Genomic DNA, 27,123 nt, shown 5'->3' on the forward strand with positions numbered 1-27,123 from the left:
AGACTCTCACATGTGCCTGACTGGGATCTACCCGTCATACCCACAAGGGGGCGATGCTCTGCCCATCTAGGGCGTTGCTCCATTGTGACCAGAGCCATTCTAGCACCTGAGGTGGAGGCCATGGAGCTGTCCTCAGCGCCTGGGCCAACTTTGCTCCAGTGGAACCTTGACTGTGGGAGGGGAAGAGAGAGATAGAGAGAAAGGAGAGGGGGAAGGGTGGAGAAACAGATGGGTGCTTCTCCTGTGTGCCCTGGCAGGGAATCAAACCCGGGACTTCCACGCACTGGGCTGATTCTCTACCACTGAGCCAATTGGCCAGGGCTGATGCTGCTGCTTCTTGAAGATGACTTTTTAATATTTCATATAATACTGGTTTGGTAGGGATGAACTTTTATAGCTTCTTTAGTCTGGGAAGCTCTTTATATGTCGTTTGATTCTATATTATCACTTTTCTGAGTAATCTTAGTTGTAGGTCCTTCCTTTTCAACACATTGAATGTTTTCTGCCATTCTCTTCTGGACTACAAAATTTCTGTTGATAAATCAGCTGCCATGGAATCAGTGTTATGGAAGCTCTTTTTTAGGAAACTGTTTTTTTTCTCTTGCTGCTTTTAAAATTCTTCTTTTGTCTTTAACCTTTTGCATTTTAATTATGATATATCTTGGTGTGGGCCTCTTTGGGTTCATCTTGTTTGGGACTCTCTGTGATTCCTGGACTCATATTGACATTTCTATTTCCTTCACCAGGTTAGGGAAGTTTTCCCTCAGTTTCTCCTATAGGTTTTCAATGTCTTGCTCTCTCTCTTCTCCTTCTGGCACCCCCATGATATGAATGTTGCTACACTTGGTCCTTACACTATCCTCATTTCTTCTTTCATTTTGCTGTTCTGATTGGGTGTTTTTGCTTCCTTATATTCCAAACAGCTGATTTGATTCTAGCTTCATCTACTCTACTGTTGATTCCCTGTAAATTATTCTTTATTTCAGTTAGTGTATCTTGCATTTTTGATTGTTCCTTTTTTATGTTGTTGACTTTCTCCCTTAGTTCATTGAGATCCTTATAATCAGTGTTTTGAACTCTGCATCTAGTAGATTGCTTGTCTCCATTTTGTTTAGTTTATTTCTTGAAGTTTTGTTCTGTTTTTTCATTTGGGATAGGTTTCTTTCTTTTTTTTTTTAAGTGAGAGGTTGGGAGGCTGAGAGACAGACTCCTGCATGCGCCCCAACCAGGATCCAACTGGCAGGCACCCTATGGGGTGATGCTCTGCGCATCTGGGGCCGGTGCTCTGTTGCTCGGCAATTGGGCTATTTTAGTACCTGAGGTGAGCGCCATTCTCAGCGCCTGAGGCTAACTTTGTGTGAATCATTTAAGCCAGGGAGAGTCAACCTTTTTATATCTCCAGCCCACTTTTGTATCTCTGTTAGTAGTAAAATTTTCTAACCGCCCACTGGTTCCACAGTAATGGTGATTTATAAAGTAGGGAAGTAACTTTACTTTATAAAATTTATAAAGCAGAGTTACAGCAAATTAAAGCATATAATAATAATTACTTACCAAGTACTTTATGTCGGATTTTCGCTAAGTTTGGCAGGATAAATCTTTATAAAACAACTTAGTATAGTTAAATCTATCTTTTTATTTATACTTTGGTTGCTCCGGTACCACCCACCACGAAAGCTGGAACTCCCACTAGTGGGCAGTAGGGACCAGGTTGACTACCACTGATTTAAGCCATGGCTGCAGGAGGAGGAGAGAGAGAAAGAGACAGTGGGAGAAGGGGAGAGGGAAGGGTGGAGAAGCAGAATGGTCACATCTCCTGTGTGCCCTGACCAGGAATTGAACCCAGGACTTCCCCACGCCAGGCAAACGCTCTACCACTGAGCCAACCGGCCATGGCCTGAGGCATGTTTCTTTATCTCCTCATTTTGACAGCCTCCTTGTGTTTGTTTCTATGTATTAGGTAGAGTACTAGGGCTCCCAGGCTTGATAGGATGGCCTCATGTAGTAGATGGTCTGTACAGTCCAGTGTCACAACTTCCCCATTTACTGAAACTACACTCCAGGTGTGCCCTTGTGTGTGCTGTGTACACCCTTCTGTTATAGTTAAGTCTTTATTGCTATTGGCCTGTCAATGGGAGGGATTTATCTCTAGGCCAGTCAGCTGCAAGGACTGGCTGCAACCACCAACTACTGACCACCATGGAGGATCAGCTGTGTAGAAGCCCACCCCACAGAGCAGGACTGGAGTAGGGACTCTAGTTCCCACTGAGCTGGCCCCTTGAGTGTAGAGGTGTTTGGATGGTGATGCTTGGACATGGTCTTAAGCTATCTAGTGAGTACGCTGGCTCTGGGGCCACTGGGAGGTGCAGGCCATGGTCAGCCACTGCCTGTGATCTGCCTAGGGCCACTTAGCATGATAGGAAGCAATCTGCAGGTAGCTGCTAGTTTTGCTGTGCTTGGAGATGCCCCTGTTAGGCCAAGCTGTGAACCAAGGCTGGCTGCTGCTGGTGCTGGGTCTGCGGCCACTGTGGAGGAGTATGGGACACACCAAGGCCAGATGCTGCTTATTTAATAGGTCTTTGAAAATCTGAATCATAAGCCAAGATAGTCCATTTGTATGAAAAATCTACTGCAGACAGCTTAAGGTGCACCTGAAAGTTGGATGGGTCAGTGTCTCAGGGAATCACCAGGATGGAGCCAACAGTGTGAACCAATCTTGGTGAAATTTCAGATATGACATCTGCCTGCTGGCTTTTGGGGGCAGGGTCTCATCAAAGGAACAGTGGCCTCTGCAAGCACTTCTGTCTGGAAGAAAGCTGCCTCCCATTTCTTGTCTTGATGCCAGACAATCAATTCCTCCTCATATGTCTCTGGTGCTTTTCAAGTTGCTGCCCCAGTGCGGGATCTAAGAGGGAGCGAGTCAAGTAATTCAGTGTGTTGGCCATTTAAGAGGAATTGCCTGAGACTCCTGTAGCTCCATTTCCCTCAGCCTCAGTCTCTGCTGGTTTTTACAGCCAGAAGTTATGGGGACTTCTCCTGGCACTGGCATCTTGGTCTGGGAGGCCTGGTGTGGGGCTGGGACCCCTTGCTTCTCAGGGAGAACCTCTGCATCTGAGATAGATATTCCTCCTAATTCCCACATGGGTGTGGGACCAGGCCATTTAATGTCTCTGCCCCTTCTACCAGTCTCAGAGTGACTTCTTTAATTCCCTAGTTGTAGGACTTCCATTCAGCCAGATTTCAATTGTTTGTGAATGATGGTCATTCTATAGTTTCTTTGTAATTTTGATGTGCTTGTGGGAGAAGGTGAGACTTGTACTGGATTTACCTAGGTTGTCATCTTGACTAGAGGTCCAGTAAAGGATTTTTGAAAGCATGAGTCTTGAACATCACTATCCTAATCCAAGATATTATTCTAAGGCGATTTATTACTATTGCTTGAACTATAGTGATAGTTCCTAACTGATCCATGCACATTCATTCTTGTTCTACATTTTATTCTCAGCACTGTAATTGGACTGCTTTTTAAAATAAAGATCAGTTTGTTACTTCTTTTAAAACCATTTCAGCCTGACCTGTGGTGGCGCGGTGGATAAAGCATTGACTTGGAATGCTGAGGTCGCTGGTTTGAAACCCTGGGCTTGCTCCCCGGTCAAGGCACATACAATAAGCAATCAATGAACAACTACAGTGAAGCAACTATGACTTGATACTTTTTTTTTTGTATTTTTTTGAAGCTGGAAACGGGAGAGACAGTCAGACAGACTCCTGCATGCACCCGACCGGGATCCACCTGGCATGCCCACCAGGGGCGAAGCTCTGCCCACTAGGGGGCGATGCTCTGCCCCTCCGGGGCGTCACTCTGCCGCGACCAGAGCCACTCTAGCGCCTAGGGCAGAGGCCAAGGAGCCATCCCCAGCGCCCGGGCCATCTTTGCTCCAATGGAGCCTTGGCTGTGGGAGGGGAAGAGAGACAGAGAGGAAGGAGGGGGGGGGGTGGAGAAGCAAATGGGCGCTTCTCCTATGTGCCCTGGCCGGGAATCGAACCCGGGTCCCCCGCACGCCAGGCCGACGCTCTACCGCTGAGCCAACCGGCCAGGGCCGACTTGATACTTCTTGTTCTCTCCCCTCCTCTCTCTTTAAAATCAATAAATAAAATTAAAAAAACAACAACAAAAAACCATTTCAAAGGCTTCCCATTGCTCTTAAGGTAGGCCTGCATCGTCTGACCTCAAACTGCATTTCAGACTTTAGGTAACGCCACTCTTTATTCTTTCTTCTCCAGAGACATTGACCATACTATCGATAGGCTTCTTCTAGTTTAGGTTTTGTACATGCTTATTCCTGTTTTCACTTATCCTTTAGAGCTCAGCAACGTGGTCATTTTTTCAGAAATGTTTTTCTTAATGTCTTTGCCTAGGTCAAAAATACTTATTATAATCTCTTTCAACATCATATGGCTCTTTTTAATATTTATAAATTTTATAATTATTCATTTTTGTTATTTTTATGTTCCCCTGTAATGGGAACAGAATACAATGTTCTTTGTTGCCCCAGCCCCTGGCACAACTAGATACTCATATCTCTTGAAATAGTAAATGAGGAAGAAACGAAGAAAAGATGGACACAAAAACATATACTGAGCACTAAGGATTTTTCATACATTATCTCACTTAACTATGAAAATCCTAAGTCCCATTTTACAGATAAGCAAATGGGGACCCAAAAAGGTTGAATAATTTCCTAAGTCAGTCATTCAGATTTTCTTCTTTCTCCTTTACTCTCCTTCTTTCTTCCTTTCAATGGCTTTGTTGAGGTATAATTGGCATACAATATACTGTAATTATTTAAAGTATATAATTTGATACATTTTGACATGCACATGAGACCACCATAATCAAGACAGTGAACATGTTCATCATCATCTTTGTAATCCCTCCCTCCTGTCCTTTCCACCATCACTAAACAACCACTCATTTCCTTTTTTTTTAAACCACACGTAATGCTTCAGATACTTGTTGGTTTGCCTTTTCAATATAACTTGAATCATGCAGATGTTTTTTGTTGTCTGGTACTTACACTCAGTATAATTATTTTGAGATTGATTTGTGTTGTATGTGTTAATAATGCATTCTTTTTTGTCCATCTGTCAAAGGAAGTTGTACCTATTTTTTGAACTTTTATTAAGTATATTAATCATAATATAGGTATTTTTTGTCTGAGTCCTGTACTCAGCACTGTTTGTGAGATTTATTTGCATTGAGTTTAGTATAATTTGTTTATACTATTTAATATTAAATTATATAAATATATAAAAATTTATTTACTTCTCTTTACAGACATTTGTGTTGTTTCTAGTTTTTGTGCTATTGCAGGTAATACTGCTTTGAATATTCTTGTACATGTGCCTTTGTGCACATGTACACATTTATATTTATATTAGGTATGTACCCTGGAGTAGAATTGCCAGGTCATAGAGTATGTGTATGCTCAACTCGAGTAGATAAAGCCAAAGAATTTTCCAAGGTGACTGAACCAGTTTATACTACCAGTAGCCTTGTTTCAGAGTTTCAGATGTTCTGTGTCTTCATCAACACTTGACATTGGCAGTCTTTAAATTTGAGTCATTCTGATAAGTAGTAATATCTATTGTGGTATTAATGCAGTGGTAGTCAACCTGGTCCCTACCGCCCACTAGTGGGCATTCCAGCTTTCATGGTGGGCGGTAACGGAGCAACCAAAGTATAAATAAAAAGATAGATTTAACTATAGTAAGTTATTTTATAAAGATTTATTCTGCCAAACTTAAGCGAAAATCCGACATAAAGTACTTGATAAGTAATTATTATTATATGCTTCAACTTGCTATAACTCTGCTTTATAAATTTTATTAAGCAAAGTTACTTCCCTACTTTATAAATCACCATTACTGTGGAACCGGTAGGCGGTTAGAAAATTTTACTACTAACAGATACAAAAGTGGGCGGTAGGTTATAAAAAGGTTGACTACCCCTGTATTAATGTATAGTTCCCTATGAGTGGCAAGGCTGAGCATCTTTTCATATATTTGCTGGCCATTTGTATTTTCTCTTTCATGAAGTTACCTGTTTATCTCTTGCCTATTTTTCTGAGTCCCCTCCTTTAAAAAATAAATGGAAGCAATTCTTTATTTACTTACTTAAATTTTTGTATTGAATTTATTCAGGTGATATTGATTTATAAAATTATACAGGTTTCAGGTATACAGTTCTATAGTACATCATCTGTATATTGCATTGTGTGTTCACCACCCCAAGTCAAGTCTTATATAAATTTACTTGATTTTAAAGTATATTGGTTTTATGTTTAGTAACCTAACAGTTATTGTTTGCTTTGATAATTTATATTCTTTTGGATTTTGTGTGTATACAATTGTGTTGAGCAAATGACAGTTCTATCTCTTCCTTTCCAGTCTTTATACTTTTTATTTCTTTTTTCTGAATTACTATATTAGCTAATATCTTTAGTGCAATACTAACATAAATGGTGATAGCAGGCATTCTTGTCTTGTTCCCAGTCTCACATTTCACTCCTAAATATGATATATTTATTATATTTTTTCCTACTGTTTATAAAATTATGGCATTTCTTTTTTCATACTATTTATGGTAAGGATTTTGTTTTTTCCTCCCCTCCCCTCTCCTCCCCTCTCCTCCCTTTCCTCACTTACCTCCCTTCCCCTCCCGTTCCCCCTTCGTTCCCTCCCTCCCTTTCTCTCTCTCTCTCTCTCTCTCTCTCTTCTTTCCTTTCTTTCTTGAGGTGGGGAGGCAGGGAGACAGACTCCCGCATACTCCCTGACCAGGATCCACCTGGCCAGCCCCCTGCTAGGACGATGCTCTGCCCACCTGGGGTTGTTGCTCTGCAACCCAGCTATTTTAGTGCCTGAGGTGAAGCTATGGAGCCATCCTCAGCACTCAGGGCTAACTTTGCTCGAACAATTTGAGCCATGGCTGCAGGAGGGGAAGAGAGAGAAAGAGAGAGGAAAGTTGAAGAAGCAGATGGTTGCTTCTCCTGTGTGCCGTGACTGGGAATTGAAGCCAGGCCAATCTCTACCACTGAGCCAACTGGCCAGGGTTTCATTTTCTTTTTAATCATGTATCGATTCTGAATTTTGTCAATATCTTTTCTGCATCTATTAAGATGATATGTTTTTACTCTTTTGTTAACCCCTTATTAATCTGAATTTCATTGAATTTTGAATGTTAAATTACTTTTCCATTTCTGGTATAAAACTGACTTGGTGGAGATATGTTATTCTTTTAATATATTGATCGATTTGCTGCTGTTTTATTCAGGACTTTTGTATGTATATATTTTTAGTGAGATTGGCTGGGAAATTTCCTTTTTCTGAATGTTATTGTTAGGTTTTGGTATCAAGGTTTGTTGGTCTTATAAAATGAGTTGGGGAATATGCCTTATTTTTGTATTTTCTGGAAAATGTTGTGGAAGGTTATAGTTTCTTATGTTTCAAGTATGCTGATAAAGCCAGCTGTGTTTAGAATTGTAGGAAGGTGTTAAATTACATATTTAATTTCTTTAATACATAGTTTTGGACCTATTCCAGTTCTGTAAGTCTGATAAGATACATTATTAAGAAATTTTTCCATTTCATCCAAATTTTCAAATTTATTGGCAAAAGGTTATTCTTAATATCCTCTTATGAACTTTTTAAATGTCTGCATGATCTGTACTGATAACCCATTTTTCATTCCTGATGGTGGTTATTTGTACCTTCTTTTTTTCATTACCAGTCTCATTTAGCATTTCTTGATTTTAATAGTTTTTATAAACAACTAACTTTTGAACTTGTTGATTCTTTTTTTGTGTATTTTCTATTTAATTAACTTTTTTCTTTTGTGTGCGTGTGTGACAGAGACAGAAAGAGGGACAGATAGGGACTGAGAACAAAAGCATCAGTTCTTTATTGAAGCACCTTACTAGTTGTTCATTGACTGCCTTCTCAAATGTGCCTTGATGGGAGGAGGGGAGACTACAGCAGACCAAGTGACCCGTTGCTCAATCCAGTGAGTGATCTGGGGTCCAAGCTGGTGAGCTGTGCTAGAACCAGATGAGCCCGCACTCAAGCCAGGGACCTTGGAATTTTGAACCTGGGTCCTCTGCATCCCAGTTTGATGCTCTATCTACTGGGCCACCTCCTGGTCAGGCTATTTCATTAACCTTTTGACTTTGTGTTCAATTTGCTATTATTTTGTGTGTGTGTGTGTGTGTGTGTGTGTGTGTGTGTGTGTGTGTGTGTGTGACAGAGACACAGAGAGGGACAGATAGGGACAGACAGACAGGAAGGAAGAGAGATGAGAAGCATCAATTCTTCATTGCAGCTCCTTAGTCGTTCGATGATTGCTTTCTCATATGTGCCTTGACCCGGGGGGGGGGGGGGAAGGCCACAGCAGAGCAAGTGACCCCTTGCTTAAGCCAGCAACCTTGAGCTTCGAGCCAGCGACCTTTGGGCTCAAGCCAGCAACCATGAGGTCATGTCTATGATCCCATGCACAATCCAGTGAACCAGCTCTTAAGCTGGTGAGCTCATGCTCAAGACGGTGACCTTGGGGCTTCAAACCTGGGTCCTCTTTGTTCCAGTCCCACATTCTATTCACTGCACCACCACCTGGTCAGGCTGCTGTTCTTTTTCTTTTTTTTATTTTTTTAAGTTTTTTATCTTATTTTTCAAGCTAAAGGAGAGGAGACAGAGAGACAGACTTCCACATGCTCCCTGACTGGGATCTACCTGCAACCCCCATCTGGGGTCGATGCTCTGCCCATCTAGGGCCATGCTTGCAACCGAGCTATTTTTAGCACTTGAGATAGAGGCTCTGGGGAGCCATCTTCAGTGCCTGGGGCCAATGCACTCTAATCCATCTAGCCATTAATTGGAGGAGAGAGAGAAGGGGAGGAGTGGAGAAGCACATGATTGCTTCTTCAGTGTGCCCTGACCGGGAATCGAACTAGGTACATCCACACGGTGGGCTGATGTTCTACCACTGAGCCAACTGGCCAGGGTATGGTTCTTTTTCTAACGTTTTGGGCTGGGTGCTTAACTAATACTTTTCCATCCTTTTACAATATGTTTAAGTCTATAAATATCCCTTAAAAACTGCTTTTGTTGTATACCCTAGTTTGAGAAATAGAATTTTTATTATATTGTTTTAATGTATTTTATTTCATTGTACTTTCTTCCTTGCCTCCTGGGTAATTTAGAAGTGTATTCCTTAATTTCCAAATATATATTGATTTTCAAAGGTAATTTTTGCCAATATTTACAAGCTTAATTGGAAATACAGTGTGTCTGTAAAGTCATGGTGCACTTTTGACCGGTCACAGGAAAGCAACAAAAGACAATAGAAATGTGAAATCTGCACCATATAAAAGGAGAACTCTCTCAGTTTCATACCTATTCAGTGCAGTTCAATGTGGGCTCATGCACAGATTTGTTAGGGCTCTTAGGTAGTTATCCCATATAGCCTCTATAGACTCGTCACTGACTGATGGCCTACCAGAACAGGGTTTCTCCACCAAATTGCCGGTTTTCTTCAACTGCTTATCCCACCAAGTAATGTTATTCCTATGTGGTGGCGCTTCATTATAAACGCGCCGATATTCACGTTGCACTTTGGGCACGGATTCGAATTTAGCAAGCCACAGAACACACTGAACTTTCCTCTGTATCGTCCACATCTAGACTGGCATGGCCGTGGGCTACTCCACTGTATACATGGTGTTACATCATTATCTGCACATACGCACATGCTGCCACATCATCCTACAGAAACTGGGAGGGTTTTCCTTTTATTTGGTGCAGATTTCACATTTCTATCGTCTTTTGTTGCTTTCCTGTGACCGGTTAAAAGTGCACCATGACTTTACGAACACACTGTATATGATTGTTTCTGGCTGGGTGGCTCAGTTGAGTGTAACATCTTCCTGCTGCACTGGGGTTTTGCAGTTGGATCCCTTGGTCATGGCACGTACAGGAATCAACTAATGGATGGATGGGTGGGGTAGCGGATCAATGTTTCTCTCTAAAATAATCAGTAAATAAAATAATTGCATTGTGATTGGAGAACATAATCAGTATGATTTTAGTATTTTGAAGTTCGTTGACACTTGGTTTATGGACTAAGATAGAGTCACTTTTGATAAATATCTGCATATATCTTATAAATTATATTTTGCATTTGTTGGATATAGGGTGCTATATATACTTATTATGGTAAGTTTGTGAATTCTGTTGTTCATTACTAGTATATCCTCACTGGTGTCTTTTCTTTTTATCCTGCTTATTTTATCAGTTCATAAGAGAGATGTGTTTAAAACCTCTCATTTTGATTGATTTTTGTCTATTTATTCACATAGTCCTGTCAATTTTTGCTTTATAGGGTTGGGCTAAAGTAGGTTTACAGTTGTTTGTATGGAATAATAAAATACAATAATAAAAATACAAAAGTGAACTGTTTTGTATACTCACAACTGTAAACATACTTTTGCCCAACCCTGTATACATGAAGTCATGTTAGTAGGTAGATGTAAATTTAAAACTATTACACCTTCTGGTGAAGTGGAATTTTTATCATTATGTAGTATCCTTTTATATCTTTTGCAGTGTTTTTTTGCCTGGAATTCTACATTTTTGTTCTTTTTTTATTTTTATTTTTTATTTTTCTGAAGTTGGAAACAGGGAGGCAGATAGACTCCCGCATGCGCCCGACCGGGATCCACCCGGCATGTGATGCTCTGCCCATCTGGGGCGTCTCTCTGTTGCAACCAGAGCCATTCTAGCGCCTGAGGCAGAGGCCATAGAGCCATCCTCAGCGCCTGGTCCAACTTTGCTCCAATGGAGCCTTGGCTGCGGGAGGGGAAGAGACAGACAAAGAGAAAGGAGAGGGAGAGGGGCAGAGAAGCTGATGGGCGCTTCTCCTGTGTGCCCTGGCCGGGAATCGAACCCAGTACTCCTGCATGCCAGGCCGATGCTCTACCACTGAGCCAACTGGCCAGGGCCAGCATTTTTGTTCTTATAATGTCTCCAGTTTGCTTTTGGTTAGTTGTTTGCATAGTACATTTATTTTTCTCATTGCTGTGTCCTGGTTGATGGTGCTATAGTTTGCCAGCTCCTGTACTGTTTTAATATTTGTTTTTATTTAGTTAACTTCTTTTATATTTTTCCCTCCTCCTTGTTGCCTTTTGGCCTATTTTTTGTGTGTGTGTATGTGTGTGACAGACAGAGGGATATACAGGAACAGGCAGACAGGAAGGGAGAGAGATGAGAAGCATCAATTCTTCATTGAGGCACCTAAGTTGTTCATTGATTGCTTTCTCATATGTGCCTTGACCTGGGGGCTAAGCAGACCAAGTTAACTCTTGCTCAAGCCAGCAACCTTGGGTTCAGACTGGTGAGTTGTGCTCAAACCAGATGAACCTGCACTCAAGCTGGTGACCTCGGGGTTTTGAACCTGGGTCCTCTGCATCCCAGTCTGACTGTGCCACCGCCTGGTCAGACTGGCCTATGTTTTTTAAAGTATATTTTCTTCTATTAGCTTAGAGGTAATACCCTTATTTACTATTTTAGTGGTTGTCCTAGAGATTATAACATATTTCCTTGACCTATTAACATCTAATAATAATTGTTACTTTTATCCTCTTCCTGAAAATGCAGGAAGGTTACAACACTACCACCTCCTAACATATGCCTTATATACATACAATTTATATTAGGTGTATAACTTTTAATATGATAATTAAAAGTTTTCCACTTTAAAACAACTTTTTATTGTGGAAATATATACTTGTATGCATACAATTTTTGTTTTGTAGTTTTTAACTTTTTATTATAGAAAATTTCAAATTTAGTCACAAATAGAGAAAATATTATAAATTAAGCAAAGAACTATAGTTTCAACAATTATTATTTTCCAGTCTTGTTTAAAGAAGTTCTCTGGCATTAAATGATTACATACACTAGTATTTATGTATATATCTCTAATAGCTAAAGATTTAAAGAATAACATATAAAAAATTATCTAATTTAAAAAATATATTCTAATATTGAACCTAGCTGATTTCTTTTTAGGTTGTTATGTATTCTTCTATATTCTTAGTATTTTTGTATAGTCATTGTTTAGACTTATGAAAACTATTTACTTTTTTCCTAGTATTTTATCCTGGATCATTTTCATTTTGTTTTAAAAACATTTTTTTAATATTCTTTTTAGTGTGAATTTGATGGTGAAGAATTGTCCATTATTGTTAGTCTGATCATATTTTTATTTGAAAAACTTTTTATTATGCTTTTATTATAGACAATTTCAAATTAAAACATATATAAGAGTTATGAATTTAATATGATGAACTCCCAAGTTGCAGCCACTGATATTCAGCAGTATCAAATCATGGACAATCTTATTCTGTCTATCCCATGTTAGTATTGAATGGTTATGAAGCAAATCTTAAATTCAGAAACATTACATTTTATCCTCTAGCATTTCAAATGTATCTATAGAAGATATGGGCTTTATAAAAAATTACCACAACATGTTATCTTCTCTAAAAATATTGTATTAATTTCTTAGTATTTTTAAAACCTCTTATTCTATTGATCTCCCTACCCAATCTTTAACTTTTGTTTTTGTTGAAGAAACCAGATTATTTGTTCTATAGAGGGTTGCACATCCTAGAATATGCTAATTGAATATTTATATTTTTATTCAACATTTTTCTTTACCCCTGTATTTCTCATAAATTGTCATTTAAATCAACCAACTTGATCAAATTTAGTTTTATATTTAGGCAAGAATACTTAATAGGTGGTGGTGTATAATTTCACAGTAGGCATATAATATCTGGTTGTATCTTTTTTGTGGTAATAGCCATTGATTAAATCCATTATTTCATTAGGGATCTTATGTTCATTTATATACTGCTCACAAAAATTAGGGGATCAGGGAACATGCAGATACTCCAGTACTTTCAGCCTTTTGTATAGTGAGTGCATTTTCACCAATAAAATAAAAGTTGGTTTTGTATCTCATTTGCATAATCGAACAACTTTCTTTGACTTGTCATTTGCTTTTCTGATGTTCTTATTTAATAAAAAAAAATCAAATGCTTTTTTTATCACTTCATATTCATTTCGAAATATCCCCTAATTTTTGTGAGCAGTGTATTTTTTCTGGGTATAAAGTTCTGGTTGGTAGATTTAAAAAACAAATGATTTTTTTTAATAATTTTATTTTTTTAATGGGGCGACATCAATAAATCAGGATACATATATTCAAAGATAACATGTCCAGGTTATCTTGTCGTTCAATTATGTTGCATACCCATCACCCAAAGTCAGATTGTCCTCTGTCACCTTCTATAACAAATGATTTTTAAAAGGAGTTTTAAGTTTATAACAAAACTGAGAGGAAGATACATAGATTTCCCATATGCCCTCTCCACCTATACATGCATAGCTTCCTCCATTATCAACATCACACACTAGAATGCTTTTTTTTTTTTTAATCAAGGATGAATCTGCATTGACATATCTTAATTACCAAAAAAACATAGCTTACCTTGGGGTTCACTCTTAGTATTGTACATTCTGTGGGTTGGACAAATGTGTAATGACACGTATCTATCATTATAATGTCATGCAGAGTATTTTCACTGCTTTAAGAATCCTCTGTGCTCTGTTTTGTTGTCTCCATAGTGTTACCTTTTCAGAATGACATATTTTCAGATTGACTTCTTTCATTTAGTAATATGTATTTAAGGTTCCTACACTTGTAAGCTTATTTCTTTTTAATGCTGAATAATACTCTACTATCTGGATTTAGCAGTTTATTTCTTGTCCTTCCTTCAGCTAATGAAGGACATCACGGTTGCTTCCAAATTTTTACAATTATGGAAAAAGCTACTATAAACATTCATGTATAGATTTTTAAGCAAAGCTTAAAAATAGCTCCTTTGGGTAGATAGCAAGAAACAATTTCTGGATTGTAGGATAAAATATTGTAAGAAACTGCCAAGCAGTCTTCCAAAATGGCTGAATCATTTTGAATGTCCACCAGCAACGAATGAGAGTTCCTTTTGTTCCACATCCTTGCCAGTATTTGTTGTCAGGGTTCCAGACTCTGGCCATTTTAATAGGTATGTAGTGGTATCTTATTTTAATTTTCATTTTCTGGATGACATACGCTGTGGAGCATCTTTTCATTTGTTTATTTGGCATCTGCATATCTTTTATTCTTTCCTTTTTTAAAAATAATGTTTTAATTTTATTTATTTTTAGCAGGAGAGAGACAAATAGGAAAGGAGAGAGTTGAGACACATCAACTCATAGTTGTAGCACTTTAGTTGTTTGTTGATTGCTTCTCATACATGCCTTAATTGGGGGCTCCAGGTGAGCCAGAGACCCCTTACTCAAGCCAGCGACCATGGGCTCAAGTCAGTGGCCATGGGATCATGTTGATGATCTCACGCTCAAGCTGGTGACCTTGAGGTTTCGAACCTGGACCTCAGCATCCCAGGTTGACACACTATCCACTGTGCCACCACTGGTCAGGCACAATCTCTTTTGGAGAGGTGTCTGTTAAGGTCTTTGACCCATTTTTTAAATTAAGCTTTTTCTTATTGTTGAATGTCGAGAGTTCTATATTTGAGATAACGTTTCTTTTCAGGTATCTTTTACTAATAGTTCTTCCAGTTTGACTTGTCTTCTCATTTTCTTGATAATGTCTTTCACAGAGTAGAAGATTACATTTTAATCAAGTCCAACTTAAGAATGATTTCTTTCATGGATCATGTCCTTGGTGTTATATCTAAAAAGCATCACTATACCCAAGGTCAGCTAAGTTTTCCCCTGTATTATCTAATAAGAGTTTTGCAGTTTACTTTTTTGTCTTTGATTTTCAGCAGTTTTACTATGGTGTGAGTAGGTGTAAGTATCTATGCTCTTAAGGTTTGTTGGGCTACTTGGAGTTGTGGTTTGGTATCTTTTGTCAATTTTGGAAAATACTCCATTTTTATCTCTGTGGATATTTTTATGACCCATTCTTTCTTTTTTTATACCTGATAGACTTTTTTTTGCTTTGTCCTTTATTTTTCTGCTCTGTTTTACATTCTTTTGTTTCTCTGAGCTTATTCCAGGAGATTCTTTTTTACTGATTCTCACTGCAGTGCATTGCTATTAAACCTCATCCATTGAGAATACTAAGTTTTGTATTTTTTAAGTATAGAATTTGTATTTTTAAAAGTTTGCTGTTTTCTTCCATTTTTTAAAAATTATTTCTAGTTCTCTATGGAAATCTTTGATTTAATCTACTATAAGTCTAAGTTTTATAATCTCAACTTTTACAACATTGTTAGTTTGTTCCAGTTGGTTTTTTGTTCATCATGTCTTATCTCCTTATGTCTCTGGTAGTTTTATGAATCTGTATAAGGCATTCATATAGGATATACTGTATAACTGGATTTATCTTTTTGTTTCTACAGTTTTAATTGTAGTTTGATAACTTTGCTAATAATATTAAATAAGAGATATTGTAATGAAAATTTGATTTAACAGAGCTACAATAGAAGAGGCGTACTCCAGGTCGATGACAAAACTAGCAAAATCTGCAAGCAATTATTCACAACTTGGGTGAGTTAATTTCTTTGGATAACTCTTTTTCATTGTTGATTTAGGCAAAGTTCTTCAGAATATTAGGTTTCATTGAGGATATAATAGTTTGTAAATTAAAATATAGAATGTGTTTATTTAAAATGTATATGTCAATATATTATAGACTTGATTGAAACTATAATTGAACTTGCTGAATTAATACAAAGTATGGAAACATTTTTTTCCTCTTTATTAAACAACGTAGTCATTTAAGAATGTAATTCGGTGGTTATAAATGTTGTATGTAATACATGCTTTTCTGTTTTTCTGTAGGTTCATTTAAATTCTGCTGAGTGATTTTTAAAAACTCATTTACACTATTGAAATGTTAAAATGTATTAAAATGCCTCATGATTTTTGTTGTTGTTTTTGTTCTTTGTATTTTCCCGAAGTTAGAAGTGGGGAGGCAGTCAGATTCCCGCTTGCTCCCGACTGGGATCCACCCGGCATGCCCACCAGAGGGCAATGCTCTGCCCATTTGGGGCCTTGCCCCATTGTGGCTGGAGCCATTCTAGTGCCTGAGGCCAAGGCCATGGAGTCATCCTCAGTGCCCGGGCCAACTTTGCTCCAGTGGAGCTTTGGCTGCGGGAGGAGAAAAGAGAGATAGAAAGAAGAGGAGGAGAGGTGGAGAAGCAGATGGACGCTTCTCCTGTGTGCCCTGATTCCCTGTCTGGGAATCAAACCTAGGACTTCCACACACCAGGCCCACACTCTACCACTGAGCCAACCGGCCAAGGCTTTTATGATTTTTATGGACTATCATGAAATCTTTTAAGAATTTGTGTTGAAGAAATGTATTATTTGAAAAATGAATACTAATAATAAGAATATATTTAAAATGAGATGTACTCATAGCCATAATAACTCTGGGAAGAATGGTTGTATAATTTGAACCATGACAACTCTGGAAGGACACTTAATCTGATTAATTACCTAAATTTGGAGAGAGGTTGTATTTTAGCTCAGATGGGAAAATAATTTGTCTTAACATTTATAAAGGTTTTTATAGTGATATTTAGAAAAAGATCACTCTGTATATGGGTTTCTGATGAATCTGTGACTCTCCTGAAATTTTAGGTAAAATTTTGTGTAGGTATTATTAACTCATATTTCTGATGAAGAGGGTCTAGACCAGTTATAAAGTTGACATATGTCTTAGTGATTCAAAAAACTGATTAAGAATGACTATGTTATGAAAATATTCTCTAGTGTCATTAAGTGAGTTTCAATAAAAAATCTCCCTATCCACAGGTAAGTGACACTTGTCCATTATATAAATGCTGACAGCCACAGCTGAGAGGACCTTTTGTAGCTATGTACACTGGCTGGGAAGGATGGGGAGCTATCACCTTTTTCATCTAGAAGAGAGCAGGGACTGGTAGTTGGTTACTTTGGGTTTTTTCCTCCCAGTTCTCCAATTCTTTCCCCTCTACTCCCTTGATATAACTTCATTATTCCTCCTTTTTCCCGTCTCCTCACTTTTCTGGTAGCCTCCTATTTCTAGAGCCTTCATTTAAACAGGCTTCTTCTAATGCATTATTTCTTTTTTATTCACCACAGTAGAAGGGTCCAAAAGTAAATAAAATAACAGAAGCTAGCTTTACCCAATTGGCATGGTTTAATTATAGGAAATTCTAACTTATTTTTAATCACTAGGTGGGAGATACACAAAACATGGACTGATTTCAGCTGTTTCCTGATAATGAAGTTACTGACAATATTTCTGTCTTTGCAATGTGTGCTTCTCATAAATAATAGGGGATATCTTATTTTTTGTTAATGTCATCTCAGGAGCATAAAGATTTAAAATATTAATGCTTTTGTTTACTGATGTGTAATATATTTAGGCAAGAAATTGAATTTTACCTTTCTGTATTTAGTTGCATTTACACATATTTTAAATTTGTCAGTTTTCTTTCTTAGTGTTCTTTATACATTTATATCTATCACTTGACCACAGAAAAGTTGTATATATCAAACTTTTGTAAGTAGAATCTTTGAAATTCCTTAAAGAACCCGATATTTATAGAAATCTGCTGTTGAGTTGTTTTTCACTATGAAGAATCTTTGGTGTAAAGTAAAGGGACACTCTTGTCTTACCTGCTTTGTGAAGTCTAGACTACCATGTATCAGGTTTACAAGAAGTGATATACAAGTCGTTTGATGCTGTAGTGAGTGGATACATTTCAGGTATCTTTTTCTTCCTGTGAAAATTTCCATCTAACTACTTGCCAGATTTAGTTCTGATGAGATTTTTAAAGTCTGAAGTAAGATCTAATCAGAACAATCCTAAATATTTTAATAATCCTCTGAACTTCTTTACTATTGCTCAAAACGAGCATAGTTAGCTTTTCTAATGGGTAGGAAATATATTATTGGCACAGAGTACATACTAGGATAAGTAATTTCTTTTTCTATCCTATTGACTTAGTGCTCACTGCTGCTATTTGTTTTGTTTTCTGTTAGTTTTGTCATAGAACAAAACAAGTGCTGTTGAAAATAACTTAGGAACTACCTGAGGAAAGCATAGGGTAAAATTATTCTTAGGTCATTCTCTTTTGATCAAATTAGTTTAAACTAACCATTGACACCCAGACTTACTATCTAAGCTATGATAACATACTAAGTAATTCTTGGAAGAACTTGAACCTGCTGAAAATATTAAATCATCAATATTGAGGAAAGGTGGTAAGAAAGTATGTCATGCATCTGAACCATGTGGTGAAATGGAACTCTCTTAGTATTTGTTGAAGTACACAGATAAAATTATAATGTCTTCCCCAAATTTCAGATAATAGTTTAGAAATAATTCGTATATAATTTTTAATGATACTAAAAAGACATTAAAAAATTATGTGCGTTAACTTTTGCATGTTTAAATTCAAAGGAACTTTTATTTTTGATGAAGCGTTTTAAATGGAGCACTAAATAGTCTAAATTAAAATTTGATAATAAGTTAGTTTTTAATACTAGGCAGTGATTAAAAATGATTCTGATACAAGTCTAAATAGCCAGATCAGCTCAGAAAACAATACAATATAATTAAGTGAAGGACAGGGCCAGATATATGGTAAGTAGTTAACCCATTTCTATATACCTGAGGTCCAGAAATATTTTAATTATTTAATTTATTTAATTATTTAATCAACTAAATTTAAAAAGTAAAGTCAGTTTTTCAGTCATTTAATTTTTAATTTATTTTAATTTTGCCTAATTAAAATTTCTGATACATTACTGTATTTAATTCTTCTAGATCTATTTTGAAGCCTTAAACTTTTTTTCTTTCAGTAAATTATTTCCATGTTTTGTTTTTCTTAGAACATTTTCACCAATGTGGGATGTGTTCAAAACATCTACAGAGAAATTAGCTAATTGTCACTTGGATCTTGTTAGAAAATTACAAGAATTAATAAAGGAAGTTCAGAAGTATGGAGAAGAACAAGTAAAGTCTCATAAAAAGGTACCAATATTTTCTTGCTAAAGAATTGATTGGTCAGATATTGAGTGTTTTACAGTTTGATTGTTTTTGATGAATCATTTCATACCAAACAGACTAAAGAAGAAGTTGCAGGAACTCTGGAAGCGGTTCAAACCATTCAGAACATAACTCAGGCCCTCCAAAAATCCAAGGAAAATTATAATGCCAAGTGTGTAGAACAGGAACGTTTGAAAAAGGAAGGAGCTACACAAAGAGAAATAGAAAAGGTAATTATAATAAAAAAATAATTTTTCTGTGGTTTCAAAGCAGTCATATACAAAATGCATTTAAATCTCCAAACACTCAAGAATGATCTCGTATTTATTTATTTTTTAAAAATTTTATTTATTTATTTATTTATTTATTTATTTATTTTTACAGAGACAGAGAGTGAGTCAGAGAGAGGGATAGACAGGGACAGGCAGACAGGAACAGAGAGATATGAGGAGCATCAATCATTAGTTTTTCATTGCATGTTGCAACACCTTAGTTGTTCATTGATTGCTTTCTCATGGTGCCTTGACCATGGGCCTTCAGCAGGCTGAGTAATTCCTTGCTGGAGCCAGCGACCTTGGGTTCAAGCTGGTGGGCTTTTTGCTCAAACCAGATGAGCCCGCACTCAAGCTGGCGACCTCAGGGTCTCGAACCTGGGTCCTCTGCATCCCAGTCTGATGCTCTACCCACTGCGCCACTGCCTGGTCAGGCTGATCTCGTATTTAAGATGAAGACACTGTCCCTCTGAATATTAGTGATATACCTCTGTGAAACAGAAGTAGGTTTGCAAAATATGTTGTGTATGGTAAATAGATTAGTACAAACATTAAAAAGAAGATTTCTTTTAGCCACTGACACTTTACAGGATGTATTTATGATAAGATAATTGATGAAATACTGCTTGGTTTAAGATTTAACAGTGAGGTAAACATTTTTTTGAAGGAAGACTTTGGTATGTTTAGAAAGATATAGAACTTGAAGATAAGCTTTAAATATAGGCTGTGGTCAATTTGTTGCTGACTTTGAACACATTTATGTAGTATTGTGGTAAACCACAACCTTTTCCCCACGCATGTTTTAATTGAAAGTAGGTTCCCCCTCCCTTCAAAACAGTTTAACCATTCATTTGTTTGATGTGGTCTAGTTTCTATTAGGAATAAGCCATAAGAACTGATAATTTTGAAAGCTTTGTAAAGTACTTGAAATATCTAGTTTAAAAAAAAACAGTGACCATATTACAATTAAAATAATTATAAAAGTTTGTATGCATGGGCAGAAACTGGAAGAGACTATAGAAAAATTGAAACAGTTGATGGAATTCTGGGTAATATATTTCTTTCTTTTTTTTTCTTCTCTTTTTTATTAATCTTCTTTTCCAAATGAGAGGTGGGGAGACAGATAGACTCCTGCACCCCACTGGGATCCACCTGGCAACCCCTATCTGGTGCTGGTGGTCTGCCCATCTGGGGCAATGTTCACAATTGAACTATTTTTAGTGCCTGAGGCAGAAGCTCCTTAGAGCCATCCTCAGTGCCTGGATCCAATGTACTCGAACCAATTGAGCCATGGCTATGGGAGGAGAAGAGAGAGAAAAAGAGAGAGAAGGGAGAAAGGGTGGGGTAGAGAAGCAAATGGTCACTTCTCCTGTGTGCCCTGACCAGGAATCAAACCCGAGACATCCACATGCTGAGCCAACACTCTACCACTGAGCCAACCTGCCAGGACCTGTAATATTTTTTATTTAATAAATAAAAATTGGGAGGTGGAGAAAGACGAGGCATAGTAAGTTTTCAGTTTTAAAATATCCTCCATTCCAGAAATAGCAATTATGAATAAAATATAAAAAGAGAAAACAAAACAAATAGCAGGGTCCAAAAAGAATACTAACTGTGAATCAGAAATAGAATAGAAACCTGAAGTGGCATGTAGAGATTGATTACACAAGTTTGTTGGACTCAAAGTCCTAATTTAGGCAGTGAATTTTGGCTTTTGTGTGGTAAAGGGGACTGAATGTACCATACGTAAGATAATCACATTGACCAGCAATGACTAGGAGGATCTCAGGAAACAAGCTCAACAGGTGGAAAATGAACTTGACCTAAAACTAGTTTCCTTCGGTAAACTATGTACAAGTTATAGTCACAGCAGTGCCCAAGATAGAACACGTGATAGGTATAGCTCTGACCAACACCCCTTTTAAATTGGTCAAGCCAAGAGAGAATGTTTGAAACATGGTATATGAGATTGAACAGCTTTTGGCAAGGCCTACAGGAGTAAATGATAAAATGACAGACTATACCAACAGTGCGGCTGTCCTTTCCTTGAATGCAGTGCTGATACATACACTATAGTGTCATAGAGACATATATTGCAGGATTATTCACATGAATTACATAAAACCAAAGCAAAATTTATGGCATTATGGGAAAGGGAGAATCACATGGGATCTGTACGAAAGGATACTGAGTCGCATAAAAGTGGCCTGGAGTAAACAACAGAAGAACTGAACTATTTTTGAAAGAGCATGAGTACCTTTGAAACTCAGATCATCAGATAGAAGAGACAGTAAGTACTGCGGTGGCAACAAAAGAGAATTTGACTTTACAGAGAAGAATGTTAAAGGTGATTCAGTACAAAATGAACACTTGAACCAATCATTTTCCTTGCTATGAACAGCCTGATTCAGGGAGTCCACTTTAGGGAGTAGAGATACTCATTAGAAAAGTTGGAACTGAAAATACGATTTTTGAAATAAAATTTAAAAAAAGAAATAGAAGACATGTTAGCTCAGTGGTAGAGTGTCAGCCTGGCATTTGGAAGTGATAGGTTTGATTTCCGGTCAGGGCACACAGGAGAAGCAACCATCTGCTTCTCTTCCCCACCCCCATATTTTTCTCTCTCTCTTTCCCTCCCACAGCCTGGCTTGAATTGTCTGAGCGAAAAGTTGGCCTGGGGCGCTGAGTATGGCTCCATAGCCTTGCCTGCAGTACAAAAATAGCTCGGTTGCCAAGCAATGGAGCAGTGGCCCAGATGACAGAGCATTGGCTGGTAGGGGGCTTATGAGGTGGATCCTAGTTCGGGTGCATGTGGGAGTCTGTTTCTCTCCCTACCTCACTTAATTAAAAAAAAAGAAAGGAATAGAGAAGACAAACATGGGACTTGATATAGTCAAAGAGATAATCTGGAAGATAGAACACGCCAGAATATAAAGCAAAGAAATAAAGATTACTAACATTCATCTAATATAAATTTCAGAAGGAAAAAGTGGAGAGAATGGTGGGCAGGTAGTATTTGAATTTAACAGTTGAGAATTTTTCAGAATTGAAGAAATTGAAGAGTCCTCCAATTTTCAGTACAGTCTTGCCATTAAGCATGTTAAATAAAGATAAAATCAGACCCAGATACCAAAGGTAAAGAGATTATTAAAAGCTACTAGTATTTTTTTCCCCTCACATCTCTGAAATCAAAATGCGTCTTCAGTTAAATGGTATCATAAAATCACTGTTGTTAAGGTAATGTTTGCGGTGTGGTTTCATTGCTCAAGCAAACTTAGTTGTTCTACCAGGTGGCATGATTGGACAACTCCAATACTTTGATGCTTCAGTTAATGGATCATTTTAAGACCAGTTGAGGAAGGAATAGTTCCTATTGTTGTCTGGGAACCTTTTGTTGAGATCTTTTGGCAAGATGAAGAAAATGTAAGCTCCATGTTTGGAAGAAAATCTGGAGATAATAGTAGAACACTTAAGAAACGCTGTCAATAATGCTCTTGATGACATTGAGAATAATATGTATATGTGTAGGAAAAAACCAACTTCAGTGATCCCTGAATTGGAAAGTAATTGAAAAGAGCCAGAATCAGAATATGAAGATTTAGGAGTACCTCTAACCATTTATTTTCCTTTCCTTCTTATTCTGTATCACATAGGAGTGGTATAGAATAAAATTTACCTCTGAGGAAGTCTAAAAGAGCTCTTTTAATAACTATAAAATAAAAAAATTTAAGTTATAAGAAAGCCTTATTTCATGGTTTAGTTGACAGCATTTTCATTTTAGTGGTACACACAATAATGATGTGCTTTACCATTAATGGTGTATTAGATCTAGTAGTAGCCAAATATGTACATTAGGCATAACTACTAAAAGAAGTAGAGTAATAAATTTTATAAATTAGCAAAAAGAAGAGGATATTAAAATTTATCATTAAGAAGAAAGAAGCAAATAGAGCAAAGTAAGGGTACACAGAAAACTCAGAACAAGTCAAAATAAGTCTAAATACATCAGTAACTATAACATAAATAGACTTGTAATTGTGTGTGTGTGTGTGTGTGTGTGTGTGTGTGTGTGTGTGTGTGTGTGTCAGAGACACAGAGAGAGTCAGAGAAAGAGACAGATAGGGACAGAAAGACAGGAAGGGAGGGAGATGAGAAACATCAATTCTTTGTTGCGGTTCCCCAGTTCATTGATTGCTTCCTCACATGCACCTTGACCGTGGGGCTACAGCAGACTGAATGACCCCTTGCTCGAGCCAGCGACCCTGAGCTCAAGCTGGTGAGCCTTGCTCAAACCAGATGAACCTGCACTGAAGCTGGCGACCTCAGGGTCCCGAACCTGGGTCCTTCATATCCCAGTCCAACGGTCTATCCATTGCGCCACCACCTGGTCAGGCTGTAATTATAAATTTGGTTGTCAAATTTGGGGGGAAATCTTATAAAACAACTTTACTTTTTTGGCAAGAGGAGAATGTTTCGTATAATGAGACTATTCAGCAGCTTAAATAAATGGTTAAAATAAATAAAGGGGTAAACTGATAGATACGGGATTTAAAACGTGAAAAAAAATACTGGAGGTGGAGGAATGGATGGAATCTTGAAGCTAGGTTCATGGGATTTATTACCTTTTTGTGTGTGTACTCTAAGATTTCTGTTACAAAAGTAAAAGATTAACACTCTAGCTACTGTGCCACCACCCACTGGTCAGGCAAGGGTGCCTTTTTTCTTACTGTTCTGCTCAGAGGTGATGTCATACTAGACAGTTAGTGGGTCTCTGATTCAGATATATTTAAATCCAAGTCCTAAGTAAATAATTTATTTTGGCCTGTAATAAGCTTTTTATTAATATGAATGTAGATTTTTAAAAAGTCTGCATAGATCTTTGAACCATTTTTCCTTTGGTAAATTTAAAAACAAATACTTATTATTATGATGTAATATATGTCTTACCCTCTCTCACAGACCCCCCTTTTTTAAAAGATTTATTTATTGAGTTTTAGAGAGAGGAGAGAGAAAGAGAAAGAGGGAGTAGAGGAGCAGGAAGCATCAATTCATAGTAGTTGTTTCTCGTATGTGTCTTGACTGGGTAATCCCGGGGTTTTGAACTGGTGACCTCAGCGTTCCAAGTCGATGCTTTATCCACTGTACCATCAAAGGTCAGGCACAGATCTTTATAAAACACCATTTACAAGGCACTCATGTTTGTGGACTCTGATGAAGTACTTATTATATATGTCTATATTTGCTTCAGAGGACTTTATTATAAAAATTATAGGCTCTTAGGCCCTGGCCGGTTTGCTCAGCGGTAGAGCGTCGGCCTGGCGTGTGGAAGTCCCGGGTTCAGATTCCCAGCCAGGGCACACAGGAGAAGCACCCATCTGCTTCTCCACCCTTCTCCCTCTCTTTTCTCTCTATCTCTCTCTTCTCCTCCCGCAGCTAAGGCTCCATTGGAGCAAAGTTGGCCCAGTGCTGAGGATGGCTTCCTGGCCTCCCCCTTAGCACTAGAATGGCTCCGGTCGCATTGGAGCAATGCCCCCGATAGGCAGAGCATCACCCCCTAGTGGTCTTGCCGGTTGGATCCCAGTCTGGAGCATGCAGGAGTCTGTCTGCCTCCCCGCTTCTCACTTCAGAAAAATACAAAAAAAAATAATTATAGGCATTTAAACAGAAATATTTCTAGGAGTATATCAGTAAATTTATTTGTAATGGTCCAATAAATAAGATGGAAGACTTATCAATTGGTAATCTGTTAAAAACCCATCTTTTATTTCTGAGAAGGAATGTAGCTATTACTTTTAAACCATAATTTCCTCATTTAAAAACAAATGCTCCAACTTCCCTTTTAGTAATGACGTTACAAAAGTGGTTTTTTACTACTAGAACATTTCATTTCTAAAATTCTAAGAATTTATGGTATTACTGAGCATATGTACTATTTAGAAAGTTATTTTGCTTAATATAGTATTACTGTATAGTTGATTCCAATGAGAGATGTTTCTTGCTTTAAAAAAATGTAGATGTTCCCAATTCAGTTAACCTTCTAAACTTGCTTCTATTTCCTTTAATATGACCATACATTTTCTTTAAAATTGTTATCATTATTTAAAATACCTGTGAGTCAACAAAATTTTTTTATTACTAAGTACTTTTTTTGTTCAGTTTTTCAAGATGTTTTTTTAAGTTGGTTCTGGAATATTTTTTTTTTTCATTTTTTTTTTTTTTTTTCTGAAGCTGGAAACAGGGAGGCAGTCAGACTCCCGCATGCGCCTGACCAGGATCCACCCAGCACGCCCACCAGGGGGCGTCGCTCTGTTGCAACCAGAGCCATTCTAGCGCCTGAGGCAGAGGCCATGGAGCCATCCCCAGCGCCTGGGCCATCTTTGCTCCAATGGAGCCCTGGCTGCAGGAGGGGAAGAGAGAGACAGAGAGGAAGGAGAGGGGGAGGGGTGGAGAAGCAGATGGGTGCTTCTCTTGTGTGCCCTGGCCGGGAATCGAACCCCAGATTTCCAACAGCTGATATAAAAATGTTAGAACTTACAAAGGGTATCTTTCTTTCTTCATGCTTCCAGATAAGATAAATAAAAATTTACAGTTTCTTGTTACCAGAAAGTATGTTCCAAAAGACTAATTTGTTCAAAATTCTGGTTAGATCTAGCTGTCAACCTTTGAGATGAAGACAGTAATTTCATTTTTATTTTCTTCTTCTTTTTTTTCCAAGTGAGAGGAAGGAAGAAGAGAAGTAGAGAGACTCCTGCATGCACCCTAACTGGATCTACCCAGCCATCCCTGTCTGGGGCCTATGCTCTGCCCATCTGGGACCATCCTCCCAGCCAAGCTATTTCAAGTGCAGAGACTCCAGGGAGCCATCCTCAGTGCCTTGGGCTCTTGGGCTGATATGCTCTAACCAATGGCGCTGTGGCTGTGAGAAGGCGGGGGTGGGGGGAGTGGGGGGAGGGAAGGAGAGAGAGAGAGAGAGAGAGAGAGAGAGAAAGAAAGAAAAGGGAGGGGTAGGAGTGGAGAAGCAGATGGGTGCTTCTCCTGTGTGCCCTGCCTGGGAATCGAACCTGGGACATCCACATACCAGGCTGATGCTTTACCACTGAGCCAACCGTCCAGGGCCAAGACAGTAATTTCATGGTCAGAAGTAGTGAACAAATAAGTTTGTATGCCAAAGTGAGTGGCTAGACCAAGATTTATGATGAGAATATTGTAAGGGAAGAAAGTTATAAAAATGCGGTGCTTTAAAAAGTTTTAATTAATATTTTTATCCCTCTTAAATTAGTAAAGATTTGAGTACCAAAATTAGAGTATTAGAGACTATTTGAGTAGAGGAGGAGAGAATGATGTTTTAGGAACTTCCTCCCGTCTCTTAAAATCCTGTAATTTTATTTGTAGTGAATAATGTTGTGAAATAATTACTTTGTTTACATTCTAGAGATATACTTTAGATCTGTGGTTTTCAACGTTTTTACACTTGGGAACTGGTGAAAATAGAATTATTTCGGGGACTACTAAGGCAGATATCACCATAAGCATAAGCGAATTTGACTAAGATCACTGATTGGGTCTGTGATCTTCATACAAACATAAGAATGATTAACTCTTTCAAGGACCAGCCTGAAATTTCTGGCTGTAAGTGGTCCACAGACTGGAGGTTGTAAAACACTGTTATAGATCTCCTAT

At 37.8% G+C, this 27,123-nt stretch overlaps 1 protein-coding gene and 1 pseudogene across 1 annotated transcript in view; both read left to right on the plus strand.

The window, feature by feature from the left end:
- FCHO2 (FCH and mu domain containing endocytic adaptor 2) overlaps window positions 1-27,123 on the plus strand; it is a 146,465-nt gene that overhangs the window by 27,327 nt on the left and 92,015 nt on the right. The window contains exons 3-5 of the mRNA XM_066377004.1: window positions 15,601-15,675; window positions 19,015-19,156; window positions 19,249-19,401. Coding sequence (XP_066233101.1) covers window positions 15,601-15,675; window positions 19,015-19,156; window positions 19,249-19,401 — 370 coding nt within the window. The remainder of the gene's footprint in view (window positions 1-15,600; window positions 15,676-19,014; window positions 19,157-19,248; window positions 19,402-27,123) is intronic.
- LOC136389732 (Golgi SNAP receptor complex member 1-like) lies at window positions 20,433-21,923 on the plus strand (annotated as a pseudogene).

This window comes from Saccopteryx leptura, chromosome 1, assembly GCF_036850995.1.
Source record: "Saccopteryx leptura isolate mSacLep1 chromosome 1, mSacLep1_pri_phased_curated, whole genome shotgun sequence".
Classification (NCBI taxonomy): Eukaryota; Metazoa; Chordata; class Mammalia; order Chiroptera; family Emballonuridae; genus Saccopteryx; species Saccopteryx leptura.